Source organism: Acinonyx jubatus, chromosome A2, assembly GCF_027475565.1.
Source record: "Acinonyx jubatus isolate Ajub_Pintada_27869175 chromosome A2, VMU_Ajub_asm_v1.0, whole genome shotgun sequence".
NCBI classification, from domain to species: domain Eukaryota; kingdom Metazoa; phylum Chordata; class Mammalia; order Carnivora; family Felidae; genus Acinonyx; species Acinonyx jubatus.
The window spans coordinates 131,556,659-131,577,372 of record NC_069383.1 but is presented as its reverse complement, the minus strand read 5'-3'; the positions used below and the strand labels follow the sequence as shown (position 1 = coordinate 131,577,372).

Sequence of the window (20,714 nt, the reverse complement as noted above, 5' to 3'; positions counted from 1 at the left end):
GTGCAAGACAGATCAATGGATTTTAATATAAGAGTATCAAAAGCCCACTGAAATAGTGTCAAGTTTCGCCTAAAACTAATCTTTAAAAAGAAACTACTACCTATTAACTTTAGTGTCGTACCAATGAAGAAAATTCACAATTATATGAAATGGTTATTAGGAACCCCCCCCCATTTTCCAAATAAATATCTCTAAGAAGTCATATTTTTTCAGGCACTTCAACCAAAACAACATATTGCAACAGCTACTATGCAGGAGCCAATAGTAAGCTAGATGCTAAAGGGATTTGCAAAAAGTAAAACAGTCCTGATATTCTCACTAAAAATTTTAAAAGATATTTTTTATAAAATATATAGCATATATATTTATACACAAAATAATAGAATACAAAAAATGTTTAAAAAGAAGTGTTTAAAAAGTTCCAATTAGTTTTACCTCTTACCAAATTAGTTAATTCAATAATTTAATTAGTTAATTAGTTAATACCAACAGTTATAACCCAGAATAAACCTTGTGCTCTTTAGGGTCCTCGATTTTAACAAGTAAAGGAGTCCTGAGACCAAAAGGCTCAACAAGCATTGCTCTCCCAGGATGAATGATTCTGGGAGCAGCCTTTCTCAGTGTGTTTTTCCCAAAGCACTCCTCTCATGAAAGGATTCAAAATAAAACGGCTCCCCACTGGAATGAGTTTGGAAAATCTGGAGAATCATAACGTATGCCATTCTTGGAGACTTGCAGTCCTTGCTACCCTGTTAGAGACTCGGAGAAGCATTGCTGTACAGCATCTGTTTCACCTTATTTAATCCAGGGTTTCTTCACATTGTCCTAGGAAGACTGTGAGTGCAAAACACGCTGGTCACCCAGTCTTGGAGAAGGGGTACGGGCGCTGTGGAAATCGACTGTAACTCACCTTCCAGCCGGACCACCAAGGGCACCTTGAGTTCCAGCTCCCGACAGGCTTTGGTGATGCCGTTGGCAATAATGGCACAGTTGACGATCCCACCAAAAATATTGACAAGGATGGCTTCCACCTGGAATCAAAAACAGGAAGGTGCCCGTCAAAACAGTGCTAGCTGACATTAGCATTAAGACTCCTTGCTGCTGTTGTTTTAACACAGATTATAAACCGTAAGACAGAAGGCCCACAAGATGTTAAGAAAGTTAAAATTTAGTACTGAATTAGTAAAGGTCAAGACATACCATTACCATATGAACCCATATTCTTCTATCACTCACTTCTCTGAACTCAAAATGAAATCAATCCCCACACATTTATTATATACTCTCTTCTGGTTTTCTTGTGTTGTTGTCTAGAACTGTTTCTTGATGAGTAGCGTCATTTAAAATCTCATGCGCTTATTTCTTTTCCCTCCATGATTTATACTCAAATTTTTATCTGTCATGGTACCTTACGGGATATTTCAAAACTAAGAGCCAATGATTTCTTGTTTTGTACTAGCAGGTAAGATTCAAGCTTTTCCATGCTTCCTTAATACCTCTTTGATATGCTAAAGGTACAGTCTCAAAAACCAGAGACAGTTTAATTATCTCAGATAACAACCTTTTTCATTTAAAAAAAAATGAGCCCCAGAAGAATGAGATACAAGCTCATACCACAAGTAAGAATCGGAGGAAAGTCAAACCAGTAACTGGAATTTTTCAGAAATGTAAATTTAAACTGATTATGTTAACCTGTTTGTACACATTCCATATTCAAAGGCATGCGGGCAAAAAAAAAAAAAAAAAAAAGACTTATCCTGACTTGATAAATAGGTTTAAGAAAATCCTGTATAATTAACATGAAGAACAAGATAATGAAGAGAATTCATTACCTGGACTAATTGATAACACCCAGAGAAAAAGGCTATTCATCACGCTGGAGGCATCAAAATTCCAACAATGTCATCACAAATTAGGGTACACTAAAGTATATATATATGTGTGATACATGCCATTTTCAAATCCTGTCATTTAAATATGCTAAATTTACTACACAAAACATATTGGGAAAGACTGCCCGGTATTTGTTCAGCACTTCACTGTTTTAGAAAGTGCCCGTTATATGAACCCTCATTTAAAATTTTTATTCTTGCCCAAACCCTATTCGGTAAGTAAAGTGAGGGTGAGCCCTCTGTAGCTGATAAAGCTCCACAGAGAATTCACGAGGTTACACAGCTCACATGTAGCAGTGGTGAGGCTCGAAGTCAGCTCTCTAGCTTGCCTGCTGATTCTTCATGCATGTCAAATCTCTGAACTTGAATCTTGCAAGCGGTATATACCCTGTCCCGAACACAGTTTCCTGCTCTAAAAAAATGGGACTAACAGTACCTTGTCTGTAAGGTTGTTGGAAGGCCTAAATGAGGTAATACACGTAAACCACTTAGTACGTGCCTGCAAAGTACTCAAAGTATACTTATATATGCATTTATTTGCAACAAGCCATGATGAAAATGGACAGGTTACCTAGACAGCATGTAAGAAATAAGAAATAAGAAATAAGAAATAAGAAATAAGAAATAAGAAATAAGAAAGCCTCGTTCAGTACACTATAGCTATGTTGAATTAGAATATAATAGAAACGAAAACTTACGTAAGTCCAATCAAAAGGTAATGTCTTATGAATAAAATAAATGACCAATATTTTTCAAACCAATTAGAGGTTGGGGCCACTCCCCAAACAGAAATCTCCCATTAACATTCACAGCAGGCTGACTGGTAAGCAGAAGCCTGCTTTCTAATGACAGCTATTAAATGCTGTTAGCACTGAGGCTTCCTACAGAAGTAGTTTCCAAATAGCTGTGGGATGGAGAGGAACTTGCCAAAACAATGAAATAAAAAACACTCAAGAGCAATAATGACTCAACGGGGTCCAAGAGAGAAACTTAGTAACTGCTGAGTCTCACTCAGGTTTGTGTAAGGAAAACTAGGCTTTTCTGGTAAAGCACACGTTGGCACCTGTAGACCTCTGCCACGTTTCAACCTATATGTTCTTTAAGGATGAATTCAGAGGTCAAAAAGTTCTAGGTGAACTTCTCCGGCCTCATTAGGTTAGGGTGAATTGATCAGTTTCACTCATCTTTACAGAGTAGTTATACCACACACAACAAACTTATGTGAATTCACCTAAATAGGTAGGAGGTGGGGAGCAAGAAAAGATACCCATGACGTCCTGTCTCAGTGCTATTGAGGAGGTGCATGCCCTGCAGGGAGTGTCAATGTGAGCCCTGGATTGGCGTGTCAATATCTCACAGTGTTTAGTGAGCATCTGGTGTTACAAATAGATACACTTTAAAAATACATAGTCTTCATTTAACAACTTGTAGCTAAAAGTAAGCCAACCATGTGGACTGGTACTGACCCCAGGAAAATGCCCTCTTTTCCAACAGTGGAGGAATGATTAATTGCCCTTGTTTGACTCACTGAGAAATGGATTATTGTTCTCTACTGTAGTTTATTCACCGCTCATCCTGCAACTGCACTCCTAGCAAAGGAGGGTCACCTTTGTGCTCCTCTACAACCGGGGCCATGGGTTTTTTCCATCAGCAGTTAGCACAATCCATGACGTAGCATAATCATCAAATAAATGGTGGTTTCAAGAGTGAATGAATTAACTTCAACAGATGCTTCATGACCATCTTCCTTATACTGGGTACAGAGTTAAGTGCTTAGGATGTGGACATGAATAAGGTATGTTCCCTGTCCTCAAGGAATTCAGAGACTAGTTTGAGAGCCAGACCAGTAAGTAAACTGGTGATTACAATCCAGAGTTTATAGACACCTTGCAGAGCTAAGGTGAGGGGAAGGCAGAGCCAGCGATGCAGACTGCTGCTACTCAAGAGGCTTTCTGAGAAACCTCTTTTCTGTTACAGTCAGCAAAGAAAAGGAAAGAGTAGGAACTCAGGTAAAAGGGAGCAGCCAGGACGAAGGCAGAGTGAACACCCCACTTAGTTCGTTCGGGAACTAGAGATTAAATGGGGATGGAGTTGCAGGTGCCAGAGGTCCGGGGTGAGTACCTGGCTCTTTTTGCTTATTCCTTCTCTTTCCAGAGCTGGGTGAAGGCAGGTGTCTGAAAGCAGCCTTTCATGAAAGTAGCGAATGTTGAAATGAGAAGTATAGCCCACGTGAGAGGGGTGGAGGAGAGAGAGAGAAAGATCAGGGATGTAAAAAAGGAGGGGCGTCCGGGTGGCTCAGTCGGTTGGGCGTCCGACTTCGGCTCAGGTCATGATCTCATGGTTTATGAGTTCAAGCCCTGCATCAGCCCTGTGCTCCAGCTCAGAGCCTGGAGTCCGCTTCAGATTCTGCATCTCCCCTTCTCTGTGCCCGTCCCCTGATCACATTATCTCTCTCTCTGTCTCTCAAAATGAATAAATGTTAAAAAAAAATGTAAAAATGAGAGAAAGGCAAAGAAAGCGATGAGAAACAAAGACAAAGAGTTTGACCTATACTAACAAGTCAGTTAGGACTTTTAAAAAAACGACAAGACACAGAAGTACACAGACTGCTTAGCTCAGGGAAAGGTGACTGCTTAGAAGACGTGCCTTGCCATACAGCACAGCAAGCAAGATCACCCCCAGGGGTGGTGGAAGACCCCAGTCCACGAGAGATGATGCCATTTTCTTCCACCAAATAGTGATTTGCTGCAGTCATGCACTTTAATGGAAATCTTATTTAAAGTTTCACTCTGGACCGATTTCTATAATTAACTACTGCAATCCGCAATCTCAAACTGAGAATGAAATTAAGACAGTCTGCAAAGGAAAGCCTTGTGACATCACTGTTATTATTTAGCATGTATAAAGCATGTCCCATTTCCCACGTGTCCCTCACGTGTCCTTTTGTTATGACAACCACTAATTGTTCCATGACAATAGCAATAGCAACTTTAAGTAGTCTTTTGTTTTGTTTTGTTTTCCTGGCAAAGAGAATGCTAAAAAAAAAAAGGGGGGGGGGCGGGCAGCGGTTAGGTCTATTTAAGTATCAAGAGATTTTCCCGGAAGATTCCTAAGTGCTTTCACCAACAGGCTTCTCCGAATTCTCAGGTGAGAATTACAAGGGTTGCTATTTACTGTTTCACAAAAGTAAAGATCATCTAGTGAGGCAGTTACGGTGCCAGATGCACGGCGCAGGTCCCCGGCCCCCAGACTGCTACTCCCACGGCGAGGTCTGCGGCGGCTGCTGGCAGCTGTGCAGGTGGTCAGGGGGTCCAAATGCAGGGCTTTCAAATGTCTCTATGTGTCTGGCTTTGCAAGATACCCTCTGCCTGCATATTTGAGTCCACAATTAAAAGTAAAGAATGAACTTCAAAAGAAGAAAAGCGATACAGCCGGTATTTATCAAGCTTCTTTCAACCCCAAATAAACAAAGAAACCAACAGAATCACAGACTAAAACCCTTTTTTTGGCAACATAATCTCTTTGAGGATCTGATGAAATGAGGGAACTTCAATCTCCTCAGCTCACACACACACTACAGTTTTTGGGGGTAATTTTAGATAAATCCTGTGACCAAACTCTCCTTTAGGATTTGGTCTCGAAGGCAGATAATGACAAAGGATAACATGTAGCCTGTGTGTGTAGGATAGGGGCACAAGTTTCGGCGGAATTGTGAGTTCTTTGCAACTATTATAAAATGCTATGTGAATGTATACCTTTCTGGCAAAAGTGTCCATAAGAATCAAAACTAATAATAATTACAAACAACAAGAGCTAATGTTTACCAGGCATTTAGCAGATGGTAGACAGGATTCTAATTGTTTTACATGTATTAACATGTTTAACAAATGAGTAGTATATGAGGTGGGCATAACCATTTTCCCCACCTGAGGCTCATGTACCCGGAGCCTGAGAAGTTGAGTGGTGGGAAATGAGATGGACCACCCCTGGTTGGGGTCAAATCATGCAGAATCTTAACAGAGTAAACACCATGAAAAGGAGTCTGAGAAGCCTTTGGTTTCAAGGCACCTGCACAGAATTCAGGGACAGTGGAAAGGGAATTAGCATTGATTCAGCAACCATATTAAGTTATGTGATAGGTTTAATGACCTCCATTTTATGAACTGACTGAGGCTCAGAGAGTTTAGGGTCTGCTAGCTGTTAACAGGTCCTAAGTTCAAACCATGGTCTGTTTCACCTTACTGCACGCAGGGTTGTCTGGAACAGGTAACACTGACACATACCATACACATCGGGGCTAGCAAACTTATTCTCTTAAGGGACAGTAAGTATTTTAGGCTTCGTGTCCCAACTACTCAACTCTGCCACTGTAGCATGCAAGCTGTCCCAGACAATATATAAATGAGTAAGTGTGGCTGTGTTCCAATAAAACTTTATTTACAAAAACAAGTGGGTCGGATTTGCCCTGTAGGCCAAAGTTTGTCACCTCCTGACACAGACATGATTCATGGTTAGCCTCAAGTCCACTGCAACCACCACCTCTCCTTTGCGTCATTTGAAATCTCTTTGACAGAACTTTTCACATTGTAAGTCCTCTTCCTGTGGTTCACCATTTTCTTGCCATCACTGTAGCAGTAGCTGATTAAATAAATGTGCCCATGCCAACATTAATATCATTTCCCTGAAACAAAGTCTGTACCTTTCACAAGTCCATAAAATGTCTTGAGCGCCTTTTCTTTATTCTCTTGTTAACATTCTCTTGCTAACTCTCTTTCTAACATTGGCTGGAAGCGAACAAATCGCCTTCACCAATAAGCAAGCCATTTTGTAACGGTGATTGCAAATGCTGAAGTACTGGCTGCATTTAAAACACACGGTAATATCTACAATAAGCACAGTCAGTGCGACCAGTGGGTTTTGCCTCTGCTTATTCTAATTCAGCATGCTAATGTGGTCTCATTACAGTAGGCAAGACTGATAAAAATCAAGCAAGCATGTTTATATTAGGCAAGATAAGGGCATTTTTTAAATCACAAGTTACTTTAATTCCAAATATTGTTGCTCTTGTTTAAGCATCTGTTTCTGTCAAACTGCTTTTCTCTTTTTTGTTGTTGTTTTTATTTTCCTGCTGAATTCTAATCATGCCTTCTAATCCATTGGCAGCCAACGAAGGAAAATAAACGGTGAAGGAAATTAGATGCAGCTTGGATAATTGATGTTTGTATGCCTGCCTTTAATAAAAATACTCCGCTAAATTAGAGGGGAGTCTAAATGGATTCAGTCAATAAGGAAGTGATTCAGGTGAGGAATTCAATCTTGGGTTTTGTTGTAAACTTATAAATAAGGCGACTGCTCAGTTCAACTGGGATGAGCTGCTCTGGCTTGCTTTTCTACTTTTGGTTTGTTCTTGAAATTTCAAATTATATTCTTTTGTGAAAATTTGTGCACTAGGATTGCTGGGTTAAAGCAAGTGATACACCCTCCAAATCCCAATGAATGGCATGAGAACAAGAGTATCTCTTGAAAAACTCATCCTCTCACTCTGCCCTTTTAATTTCTTCCATTTCTTAGTAAGTTTACACAATGCAGCCTGAATAATCTCAGAGTCAAAAGAAAATAAGTCAAAAGAAAATATCTTTATATACCACCCTTAATATCAAACATTTGGCATTTTTAATTACTCATTCAAGATAAACCCAACCATTTTATTCCAACCCTGGAGTCAGTTATTCCAAAACTGATAGCATAGAAATAGCATCTGTAGATAAACAGTATCTGGATGGAGAGCCAAGCTTCCATTGAGCGTGACCTCTGAGAACAGCCAGAATAACAGAGGGAAATGTGTCTGATTTGTCCTTGATTTATTCTCCTCTTCCTGAATTCCTTCCTAGTTATATCCTGCAATCTTCTCCTCACTAAAATAAGTAAAATGGTATGGAGGATGAATATGTATTGCATGTTGATTTTCCTAGGTGCTAGTAATCACATACTACCACTTCCCCAGTAAGTAAGCTGAGGCTCAAAGAGCTTAAAATCACTTGTTCAAGGGCACAGAGCTAGGAAGCAATGGAGGCATGATTTGGACCAAGTCAGTCTTACTTCAAAGTTCATGGCCTTTCTATTCCTCCCAGCTGTCTCTCTATAGCCAGTGACTTTCACGATTAGTCCAAAGCCCCAACTCTACTTTGGCTCTATTCTAAACTTCAAGGGCACATTTTTGAGTCCCATATTCTGGTACCCATGTATTTCTTGCTTCCAAATCCCAAAGCCTTATTAAAATGGATCAGAAGGAAGAAATCTTTACAGTTTTCTGGAGCAATGGGTTTCAGTTCTTTACTATCCAATGTTTCCTGTTCACGGTTAAAGAGCTGTCCAGAGCTTGCTGTCTGCAATCCTTAGATGGGATCGCAGTGTGATGATGATGGTGTAAGAGTGGATCCTGGCCCTCAAAATTTAGAGTCTGTCCTGAAACAAACAGATGTCCCCACAAGACCTCTCTCTGTAGACTGATAAGCCTTATTGCTCATTTCTGTCATGGTGAAAATTATCCCTTTGCCACTATTATTATTACTAGAATGGAAATACTATTTCTAATTATGATCCGTAAAATTCTAATGAAGAATATGTCATTTGAGACATACTGTTGATATAGATTTTAAGTATTAGGTGATGGAATGGTCACTGCAAGGTGCAGTAACTCTGCAGGGCTATTTGGAGTACTGTGTTGAGAACGAGGTTAGGGTCATGACCTGGTTTAGGGGGATCTGTGACCTATAAGCAATGTCTGCCACGGCAGTGGAGGAAAGAGTCAAATCAAGTGTATTATAGGTTTGTCTCCCTAACTTTGGAGTCACATAACACAAATTTTGATAATTAGAACTGAAAGATTTAGTCTGTCAACACTGCCTTTTCTTTACAAAAAAAAAAATAGACAGTAAGGAAACCTAATTCACATCCAGCATGACTACAATCTCATTAATCATGTATGTTTAAGTACATGAAAACCAAAAACAAACAAACAAACAAACAAACAAATGAATATCGACTTCCAGCACTAGGCAGGACAAAGGCACCTTCTGTTATGAATACTGGTTATTTTAATAGGTTAAAAAATACTATGAATAGTGCACCATAGACATTATTATGCCACACTTCCTCTCCAGATGAGTGCCTATTAGAAAGTGAAAGCTTTCTAACATGTGTCCTAAGAAACTCTAGGCCTGTGTAATCCTTTATGAAAAAAGCCATCTGGTAAAATAGTATGGATTCTAGCTTAGGACAACTTTAGTGGACGATCTGTGTTCTAACTTCTACATCCTATTTTACTCATTTTCTACAAGAGTCAAAGGGTTGGAAATTTGATCGCCAATGAATTCAGGAGCTAGTGTACTGAGTGTTTGGATGCCCCAGGGATCTAGGGTCTTTCTCCCCAACGATACTAATCATGTCACGATTTACATCGCATTTATAAGTGGTAAGTAAGTGTCTGCAAAACTGGAAGGCTTTTGTAATCAAGAACACCAACCATGAATGCCAAGGCCACTCCAAGAATGGGATACAAATGTTTCCTCACTTGCCAGCAAACACTGTAGCTGGGGTTAAGTCAGCTATTAACAGGAAAAAGAAAAAACATCTAAAGATGGAAATATTGGTTGGCATTATAAGCAGGCACAGGAGACAAGAAGTTAAAATGACTGAAGAACACAGATATTTGAGGGAACAGCACAGACATTTTTTTTTTTTTTTTTTATCCTCTGCAGAGACATTTCCCATATCCTTTTGAACTGAGAATCAGAACCATTGTCAGGATTACAAAAACTACTTGGACATCCAGAATGGCAAAAGCAAGGTTCTTTTTTTGAGTGTCATGTGTTTAAAATAGCTCTTGCAAAAACTTCTATGATGTATAATTTGGCCACAGAGCCATTTCAAACTAAAAGAAAAGAATAAAAACGAACACGGAGGTTTTGGTCTTACCCATTCACCAGGAAACATTAAAGGCTTTAAAAAAAAAAAAAGGGGCATACAATTCTCACTTAAGAGCTCAACTATCAGAATTGACTGTTAAAAAATATTTTAGTTACAAAACTGCTTTCCCAGGTTAACAGATAATTGCTTTCAAAGCAGGATACTCACTGCTCATAAGGCAATATCTGTATCTTATTTGTAATGGGAATTACATTGGTGCAGACTAAGAATATTTACTGGCACATTCTTTCTGAGTAGTATTTTGTCCAGTCCTCTCAGATTTATGTCATCTTGATGAATGTGAATATGTATGCTCCATCATCATTCATTAGAGAGTTAAAATAGAAAATACCCATAAAATTGGCAACCTGGTGAAAGACCCATTTATTAATCTATAAGCTGGATGTCTACTATCTATTGTTGCAACATAACAGTCTCCACAGGGTAACCGTTCCTACAGGAAAGGTGGAAAAATGCTTCTATGGGTGATTTCGTTGCCTGTATTCATGACTGACATCAATTAAAAAAAATTAGCTAAGCAGACAGAGCCAAAACTTAGGACCACACAGATTCACACTTCACACCATAGAGAAATGAAGATAAATTTAGTTAATAGCAAAACCCACTGTTTCCGTAAATAACAAGTCTAGTGTAAGATGAAGGTGGCATATAATGATTCTGTGATGCTTCATACATCTGTTCAGATAAATATATTAGATTATTTAGTTTTCTGGAGAAACAAAGGATTGACAAAAATTCGTATCAAAACCCCAATGGATAAATATATAACTCAGAAAAGTCAAAATGTAAGCTTCAACCAAGATCTTCACAAGTTACAAGCTATTCATTATGCACTAAAATTTACATTAAAATTTTTAAGTAAAATAATTTTAAAAATACATACATATGTTTCTTCTCATAACAGATCTTTCCCATATATTTGTGAAAATCAGTATAGTGCCCCAAATCTTCTCTGTGACAACATACTTCTGGTTTATTTCCTAAAATCCCACCCTTTGTCCATCTCAGTAAAGTGACCTAACCCTCAAACTTCACACCCCTAATGATGGACACCAAAACACTCATTGAAGATACTATGTATGCCTTAGCATCAAAAGTTTAAACTCATGTACATTAAGCAAAACAAAATGAAACAAAAAACCTCCAAGAAAGTTACCCATTAAAACATTTGTAATTATAAAAATCAACATCCCACCAGATGTAGGGCTTCTCTAAATTGCCTGGGCAGAACTGGGCAGCCCTGTAAGATTTAATATCAGGAAGAGAGGAATCTACAGAATTCATTTTTCACCTACTAACAGCATCCAATGTCACTGTTGCCAAAAAACACCCTGAGCTATAGACAATATTCTAAAATTACTGATATCACTGTCTGACCTTGCTGTAATCTATTGTGTAGAAGTCTGATCTATTTATTTAGCAGTTCAGGAAATGTCAGAATAACATGTCTGGAGCAGATTACTTCCCACAGCCTGCTCAGGATGAAATTTAACAAAACTTTTCACCTCAGAGTGATCTAAATCATTGGTTGGTCACACCTTCTCTCACCCGTAGTTTAACCTTTTATGGACTTCAGTGGAGTTTTCAAGTTGTTTGACTTTCTTTACAAAAGAATTCCCAAATATTCTATCCCTTGAGGCACAGGCTCAACCAACTATCAAAAAAATGTAATTTAGGGTCACCTGGTTGGCTCAGTAGGTTGAGCATCTGACTCTCCATTTTGGATTAGGTCAGGATCCCAGGGTCATGGGATGAAGCCCCACAATGGGCCCCATGCTGGGTGTGGAGACTGCATAAGAGTCTGTCTCTCTCTTGTGCACACACGTGCACGCGCTCTCTCTCTCTCTCTCCCTCTCTTCTCTTTGCCCCCCCACCCCCGCTTGTGCTCTCTCCTTCTTGCTCCCTTAAAAAAAAAAAAAGATGTCATTTGGGACCTATGTTCTAGATCCCTGTGCCCCTCCTGACCCATCCCACCCTTTTCCACCTTGTTCCTCTCGGTCCTGGAAGGCTAACTGTAGGGACAAATGAATGGGAGGGCTCCTTTCTCACTCTGCCATTTGGGAAGCCTTTGATGGAGGAGGGGAGAGTCAGGATGTTTACATTCCTCCAGGTCCTTCCCAGTGAGGTTGTCTTGAGTGGGTGCATCCTTCCACAAAAGATCCCTGATCTCAAGAAAGCCTTCATTATGGACTCTTTTGTTAAGTAACTACCCCCTTCTCTCTTTCTTTTGGTTTAGAGATATAAGAGGTTCCAGGCCACTAGTTCTCAGTCCCCAGGCTTTCTCTTTTGGTTCTTGTACTCCTTACCCCCACCTTCACTATCCACCTCTCTGTAAGTCAATTCTTCTCCATATACCATGAGTTGAGTCAGTAATCGTTTCCTAGTGAGACTGGTAACAACACCCTATTTTGACCAACCCAGCTTGAATTTGAGAAATTCCATTCATCTGAACCTTGTAGAACTAGAAGGTTAATTGTTTAGTTTTCCCTTCTCCACAACGTATCTGTGGTTAAACAATGAAATAAAAGTTAAAAAAAATTGTTAATACTCACAGCTCAAGCCATCTTAATGAGTATTATCAAATACTTCCTTCTCTGGTCCTTTTTGGGAGATGCCTAACACCTACGAATCTGAAATTATTGCTCATTAACTGTCTGGATCTACACCCAAGGTAAAGCTGTGAAAGGAAAACAAGCCAAATGCTTTATTATCTTGGGTCCTGTCCATTATAAATGACAAATGATAGCTTGTTAGGTGAAAACGAGCATCTCAGCACTAAAATGGCTTTATTTGGTTTATTAGCTGCAAACGAAAACTAAGGAAGGCCCATCTAGAAGGAGACTTGCAAACCTTATTTTCAGCATAATGAAAGATAGGCTCAATAAGTCCCAATCCCCATGTGGTCTCCCAGTCTGTCTAAAGGAAGAATACAGGTAACATGAAAACAAACCTGAAAAGATGGTTAATAAGTAAAAGTGTAGGTCTGCAGCCTTGGAAAAAGATGACGTTTAACTTCCATGAAACTACAATGACCCAGTTGTAAGCAGTGGTCTCACATTTATCTCAAAAGTCACATTATTCTGCTTTATCAAGTAAATAAACGGTATCATTGAGCTGTTAACAGTCAACAATAAAAAGTACCCCAAGGGAATACATACAGGATGGCTTAACAACCAGGAAAAAATGTAAGAAAGGAAACAGAAGCACTCAAACTATGTAAAGATCCATATAGCTTTTCTAAGAAGTCAGCATCCCCTGGTAGGTCAGACATGAACGTATACTACTGGAATCCATAAGATTCAGACACATATTTGTTTTTTCTGATATGTCAGAGATTCTTCTTCTCTTCCCTATAACCATAACTGACCTTTATACGCTGAAACACCTGGAGAAAAATAAAAATCCCTTTGTTTGTAGAAACCCATCTCCCCAGCTCCATATCCCACGGCGTGGATTTATTTAATGAGTGTGTATTTTCTTACGTGCTAAGTCTAAAAGGTAATCTTGAATTAAAGTCTGTTTATGTCCTTACCAAAGTAGAAGCTCCCTTGGATTCAAAGATGCATTTTTGTAAATGCCTTGAAATGACTCCTTTTTGTTTCTTGTTAAGATCATCCTGAATACCATGTCCAAGTTTTCACTCTAGAAACTTTGGGATAGTTTTCTGACTTGCTCAAGACTGAGTTGCTCAAGTTGCTCAAGTTGACTAAAGTCAACTCCAGTTTCCTGTTTGCCCTGACTGAGTGACAACTCCCACAATGCCCATTCCTGCCACACATGTGGCCTAAAAAGTTTCCTTCCACACGATGCCATCTAGCTACCCTCCAAAGTTCTCATCAGCTAGGTGGGAGGACTATAAGCTCTACCCAGTCAGGTCTGTGAACAGGAATTCCTGCTCAGTTTCATGCTGTAGTTCTCTCCATTGAGAGATGCACGGGGGATCTTGAAGGTGGAGGCCCTTCCTACGGCAGATTACACCATGTGACTAAAGTGCAGAGTGCCAGCCTTTTAACTGGAGAGAGGGGTTCCACACTCAAGGCCTTCAAGGGCCACGGACGTCAATAAATGAGTCAGGAGGCCCTGGATTAAAACAACAGATTTTGACACACTGAAGAAGACCTGCCTTTTCTAAAGGGACCGTTGCTACATACTCCATCCAATTGTTGCCATGGGAATGTGAGCTAAGATCTTTGCATTTTCAAAAGCCAGAAGTATGGATTTTTGAAAACATTGAGCTTACTAGACAAAACGTATTTGAGAGCTGCATCCGTCCTCAGTGCTTCATGACTGCAACTGCCTCAGGGGCCAGGCATGTCAGCATCCTGGAAGGTCCTCTCCAAACCTTCCTGCTGCTATGCCCACCCTCTCTGCAGCTTTCTGACTTTTCCTCTCTCCCAAGTGATTGTAGAATCTCTGCATGGTAAGAAATATTCAGGGGGACAACTGTTGCATGGGTAAATGGAGGGATGCAGAATAAAGCTGTAAAGGCAGAGAAAAATTTAGCAAGTTTGAAGACGAGATCCCAGCAGGATTTCTTAGGCTAAGGAAGAGTGGAATGAAGAGTTAAGAGTGTGAATCCACATATGGTAACAATATTGCTATGCCAGAAGCAGTTTGGCCAATGCCTGCTGATCACTTTTTAAGATGCCAAGCGGTTTTCTAAGTATTTTAGATGGGCTCACTCACTTCTATCTCACTATGATCCTATGAGGAAAGCGATGTTTTTCCCTCTTTTATAGACAGCACTCCCAACACAGAGATGTTAGGAGGCATCCCCAAGGTCATACATCTGGAGAGTGGCAGACCCCTAGCATGGCTCCAAAGCTACCATGCCATACTCCCTGCCCTGCATGCTGTCCCCAATACACCTGTCACCCCAGTGCAACGTCCTAGCTCAAGTCCTTGTGTGTAGCCTGAAACACCTTTGCTTTTCCTTTCTTTTTTTTAAATATGAAATTTATTGTCAAATTGGTTTCCATACAACACCCAGTGCTCATCCCAACAGGTGCCCTTCTCAATACCCATCACCCCCCCGCTCCCTCCCACCCCCCCATCAACCCTCAGTTTGTTCTCAGTTTTTAAGAGTCTCTTATGTTTTGGCTCCCTCCCTCTCTAACCTTCTTTTTTTCCTTCCCCTCCCCCATGGTCTTCTGTTAAGTTTCTCAGGATCCACATAAGAGTGAAATCATATGGTATCTGTCTTTCTCTGTATGACTTATTTCACTTAGCATAACACTCTCCAGTTCCATCCATGTTGCTACAAAGGGCCATATTTCATCCTTTCTCATTGCCAAGCAGTATTCCATTGTGTATATAAACCACAATTTCTTTATCCATTCAACAGTTGATGGACATTTAGGCTCTTTCCATCATTTGGCTGTTGTTGAGAGTGCTGCTATAAACATTGGGGTACAAGTGCCCCTATGCATCAGCACTTCTATATCCCTTGGGTAAATTCCTAGCAGTGCTATTGCTGGGTCATAGGGCAGATCTATTTTTAATTTTTTGAGGAACCTCCACACTGTTTTCCAGAGCGGCTGCACCAGTTTGCATTCCCACCAACAGTGCAAGAGGGTTCCCGTTTCTCCACATCCTCGCCAGCATCTACAGTCTCCTGATTTGTTCATTTTAGCCACTCTGACTGGTGTGAGGTGATATCTCAGTGTGGTTTTGATTTGTATTTCCCTGATGAGGAGTGACGTTGAGCATCTTTTCATGTGTCTGTCGGCCATCTGGATGTGTTCTTCAGAGAAGTGTTTATTCATGTCTTCTGCCCATTTCTTCACTGGATTATTTGTTTTTCGGGTGTGGAGTTTGGTGAGTTCTTTATAGATTTTGGATACTAGCCTTTTGTCTGATATATCATTTGCAAATATCTTTTCCCATTATGTCCATTGCCTTTTAGTTTTGTTGATTGTTTCCTTTGCAGTGCAGAAGCTTTTTATCTTCATGAGGTCCCAATAGTTCATTTTTGCTTTTAATTCCCTTGCCTCTGAAACACCTTTTCTATGCATACCAATCCAATCTGAAGGGCCAAATCCTCCCATGATGATTATCTTCTCTGGTGGCTTTAAAAATCTGTCCACAAATTCTTCAATATCTTCCCTTCAATGTGTAGAGCTTTATTCCTCTTGAGTGTGGGCTAGACTGAGTGACTCACTTCAAATAAGAGAATATGGTAGCAGGAAGCAACTTCCAAGATGAGGTTATAAAAAGCACTGGAGCTTCTTCCTCCTTGCTTTCTCTCTCTCTCTCTCTCTCTCTCTCTGTCTTTCTCACTCTCCCACTTTCTTTCTCTCTCCTCTCTATCCTTGATCACTCACTCTGGGGAAATCCAACAGTCATGTCATAAGGACAATCAAGGAGCCTAAATGAGGCTCCTATATAGCAAGGAACTCAGGACTCCTGTCAACAGCCTGTGAGTGAGCCATGCTGGAAAGGGATCCCCAATCTAAACCAATCAAGTTCGTCATCATAGTTCAGATGACAGTAAACTTGGTTTACTGTTTTATTACAACCTTATGAGAGACCCTGAGGCAAAACCACCATATAAATAAAATCCAGTGCCATTTATCAAATAATTAGAGGTTTGATTGTTGGCTCATTGGTAATCAAGAGTAGATTTCAGTAATGGTTTAAGCAGCTTTATTAAAAATAGGATGAAATTGAGTTGTTTCAATAGAAAATACTTAACACTTGAATTTATAGCAGATCACCAAATAAATATGGATGTAGTTTTACCATTTATTGACTGTGTATTAGAATGAAGACTGTCATCCTCTGTCATAGTGAGATATGCTTATTAAACTGCCAAGTCCAAGGAAGTGACATGGATTTATACTTAGTAAGAGGATGTTTTTCTTAAATTTTATATGAGTGAAAACTCCACTGTGATGATGTTCCTTTGGAACATGTCAGCTATGCTTTGTTTTTATGGATATAAGATAATTTGATATGTCATTAATATCTTATTTAGCTGAAGAGAGTATTTGTGTTGTTTTCTAAAAAAGATGTTACAAATGTCTTAGGTACAATGTGTGTTAAATGAGAAATACCGTGGCATTAACATCACAATTCCATCTTACAAAACTCCAGCAAATAATCTAAATTTGTTAAGAACATTGACAAGTATGGGACTATCCCCATAAAGTTTAATCAACTGCATGCTTAAGTCTCCTTCGAACTTCTGGTAATTCTGACTGTGGTGCTTAATATAGATTCTTGAAAATTATTAAAATATGTGGTATAGTGTTACAGTAAGTGAGTTAAGGAAAGATCGATATGAAACATAATTGTGACAGGTATCCACTAGAGGCCAGTGTAATTCAGCACAGAGAAGGAATTTATAATCAATCCCTGTGGAAAAACTAACATTATTTCTTCCACTTAAAAGTGGAGCTCTTGTGAATTGGAGGAAAAAAATGATGAAGAAAGCTTTTTTGATTCTCTGAAGAGGAAATTTCAAAGGATAAGAAAGATGAGTTGAGAAAGGATGAGTCATGAAAAATTGGGGAAAAGAGAATTCTTGTCTCCAGAAAAAAACAGCACTACCATAAAATTTTGATGTTTCACCAATGTAAGCATAAATTTTCAACATACCTAGTTTAATTGTACGCTTTTCCATAAATGTTTCATATGGCAAAGATTTTAGAAATTAAAGATATGGAATACCTAGGAAGTACCACAGTAATCTTATTTTCAGGGCAATCACCATTACTAGCTGCCTAGACAATGAGAAGACTTTTGAAGAGGGGTGGGAAAAACTGTACATTTGCAATTTCCTTCTCATGAACAACTTTACTCAGAACAGCAACCAAGTGGTTCCTTCTCAAATATGGAATAATTCACATAAATTCATCCAACACTACATTCATACTGTATAATACATTTCTTAATAATGGTGCTACATCATGGTCATGATACTTTTTAACAAGGGACTAAACCAGCTTCTTAAAACTAAACATGAAAGTAGAAATGAGAATTTGCTCCTTCCGTAAAGCTAGACAATAACATTTGGTAGGATCCTGTGTAAGAGACTTAACTTTGTGAGAGTGAAGGCTGAACCATTTAACACATAACCCCCAGACGAGTTCTCTTTCCCCTCTCCTCCGGCAGAGGAAGGCGCCTTATGTAACGTGGACATGCCAAGGACATTAATTAACCATAAATGAACCATTAGAGTCGGACAGGACCTGAGAAGTCAGCCAGCCAAAGCTTGAACTTTTTCAAAGACAAAGAGTTTCCTCCTTTGCATGGTAGCCCATTACATTGTCAAGGCTATAATTGTTTCTAAATTATTCTTTAATCCTTATATTAAGGAATCTCATACAACATACAACAAAATGGTGTTTTGGTTCCAGAGTCAAAAAGAGGAGGCAAGATACAAAGATACATAACATATAATCCGGACTTTGAGGAGATATAAAATTCTACCTATGAGAATCTGATTTAGACCTCTGACCCACAAGTACTGGTTCTATCAGCTACTAGCTATGTGAATTACTTAACTTCTGTAGGCCTCAGTTTCTTCATCTATAAAATGGGGATAATAATAGTACCTACCTCACAGAGTTGGTACCAGGATTACATGTGATAATTCAAGTAAGAACACTAAGCCTAGCACGGGGTAAGGTAAGTATTCAGTAATTGTTAGCTATTATTGCTAGACACTGTTCTGTTAACAAAACTTTACCAAATGCCTAGGGGGTATGATTTATCTATTATTAATTACACTAGTTTTAGAGACAGGAGAACTGATTCATGAAGCAGCTTACAAGCACCAGCAGCTAGTCAATGGACACACCAGGATTTCAACATAGCTTTGTCCCACTACAAAAGCTTTATTCTGCTACAAAAGCTTTTAATTGAGCAGCTTTGATAAAAAGTGAGGTGAATCCCTATTCCACGTGATAGTGAACTTTACCCTTCTCTGACCTACAAGTGACCAGTACCAAAGTCTAACCACAAGACCCCTCCATTCTGATCCACAGTACATCAAGGGATCCTGGAGGTGGACATGGTGGCAGACTTTGAAACGTGAAGCCCCAAGCCCTGCTTCCAGGGGCGATCTCTCCTGCTGCTCAGTGTTCTCCTCCTGGAGCCCCGTTCCTCGTTTATTGCCACCTCTGTAGGGGCAGGATGTGCCTGTGCCTGCCACTGTTCAACAGGGGAAGCCCCAAAAGTTTCCATGCTACAACATGACCTAGATGTATGCTAAAGAATTCTTTTTATATTTCCAAAGCCAACCTTCCTTTACGTAAGAGGATATAGTAAAAACCAAACAGCCATAGAAATAGCTACACACACACACATGCTTAGTGTATGTTCCAACTAGAGAATAATAAGAAAGAAGGCTATTTAATGCTTCCTGTTCTACTGCCATGAGCCTGATTTTATCTTCAGACACCTATGGGTTTGTCAATAATCCATTAACTGAGATAAACATGTAAGTTAACTTTTTGTTAAAGACATGGCACTGTGTCAGCTATAACACTAGGCGCATCATAGGTATTTGGTCCTGTCATCCTCACCAAAGTTCAGGTGTTGACATTGGAGGGCCTGGAGGTCAGTACCTTGCCCTAGGACCAATGGCTACTTTAGGTCTCAGCTAGAGTTTAAATCCAGTTCAACTTGACCATAAAGCCCCAACTCTTACCCAACATGGTACATGGCCACGTACCCCATGTCCTGCCACCTTGAGGGTACCTCAGATTTCACTACTATAGTACACCAGGACCCCAACCCCAGGCTAAAAGGAGGCCTTTTTATATTTCCCCAAACAATCCTCCTTCACTTAAAAAACAACACGAAACAGGGCACCTGGGTAGCTCAGTGGGTTAAGCATCCGACTTCGGCTCAGGTCATGATCTTGAGGTTTGTGAGTTCGAGCCCCGCGTTGGGCTCTGTGCTGACAGCTCAGAGCCTGGAGCCTGCTTCAGATTCTGTGTCTCCGCCTCTCTCTACCCCCCCCCCCAAACTTGTGCTCTGTCTCTCAAAAATAAATAAATACAAAAATTAAAAAAAAAAAAAGAAACAAAACAAAACAAAAAAAGCACGAAGAAGCAAGCATATAAAACATTTCACCAGTAGTCAAGTGGTAGACTTGGGTCTTTGCTCCAAATTAGGTATGGGACCTTGGAAACACCTCTTCATCGGTCATAGCCCCAACTGCATCATCTGTTTCGGAAACCCCAGGGAAACATTCTTGCACCAATGCACTAAATGCATACGCAAGTAATACATGCCGGTCACGGGGGACACCGCCAGCACTGGGCTCTTGTTGCACTGTGTCGTGTTTCTTTAAACTTTTTAGTACTACAACAAGGAGAGATAATTAAGCAACACGGAAAAGAATGGGGATCAGAAAGTCAATGTTTGGTCATCCCTACTACATATCTAGGTCAAATTTGGCTCTCGTGGATAAATGAAGATTGAGAAGAAGAGCTACAAATTCAAAGAATTTAATTAGGGGACAGTGACACTGTCAGAACTGAATTGCATCGTTTGGCATAAAGGAGACTGAAAAATAATTAAAATGGGCTTTTAAAAAGCCTATTGTGGGTTATGTTTAGGAGCTGAACATTTCAATGAGAAGCATTTCCAATTCTTAGAATTAAATCAGTGAACATTTACACATTAATGAGCTTAAATATATGTACATTTCTCTAAGGTAGGGAGAAGTTTACTCAAAAGAGGCAGGTAAATGGAAAACAGGAGTGTCTCTCAGCTCCACTGGACTCTCACAGACTAAGCTTCAAAACTTACTTTTTTTATTTTATATAGCCTTGGGAACAATAAAGTATGACAGGGATATTAGAGGAAAGAACATTCAAA

The 20,714-nt window shown here is 39.7% G+C and overlaps 1 protein-coding gene across 3 annotated transcripts in view; it reads right to left on the bottom strand.

Annotated features, from left to right (window-relative positions):
* The window catches only part of SUCLG2 (succinate-CoA ligase GDP-forming subunit beta), a 326,405-nt gene that overhangs the window by 79,989 nt on the left and 225,702 nt on the right, over positions 1-20,714 (bottom strand). For 2 of the 3 annotated variants that reach the window (XM_027039196.2, XM_027039195.2), the window contains exon 10: positions 911-1,031. In XM_027039196.2, coding sequence (XP_026894997.1) covers positions 911-1,031 — 121 coding nt within the window. Of the gene's footprint in view, positions 1-319; positions 835-910; positions 1,032-20,714 lie in introns of those variants that run through there. The other variant, XM_027039197.2, reaches the window with a different exon arrangement.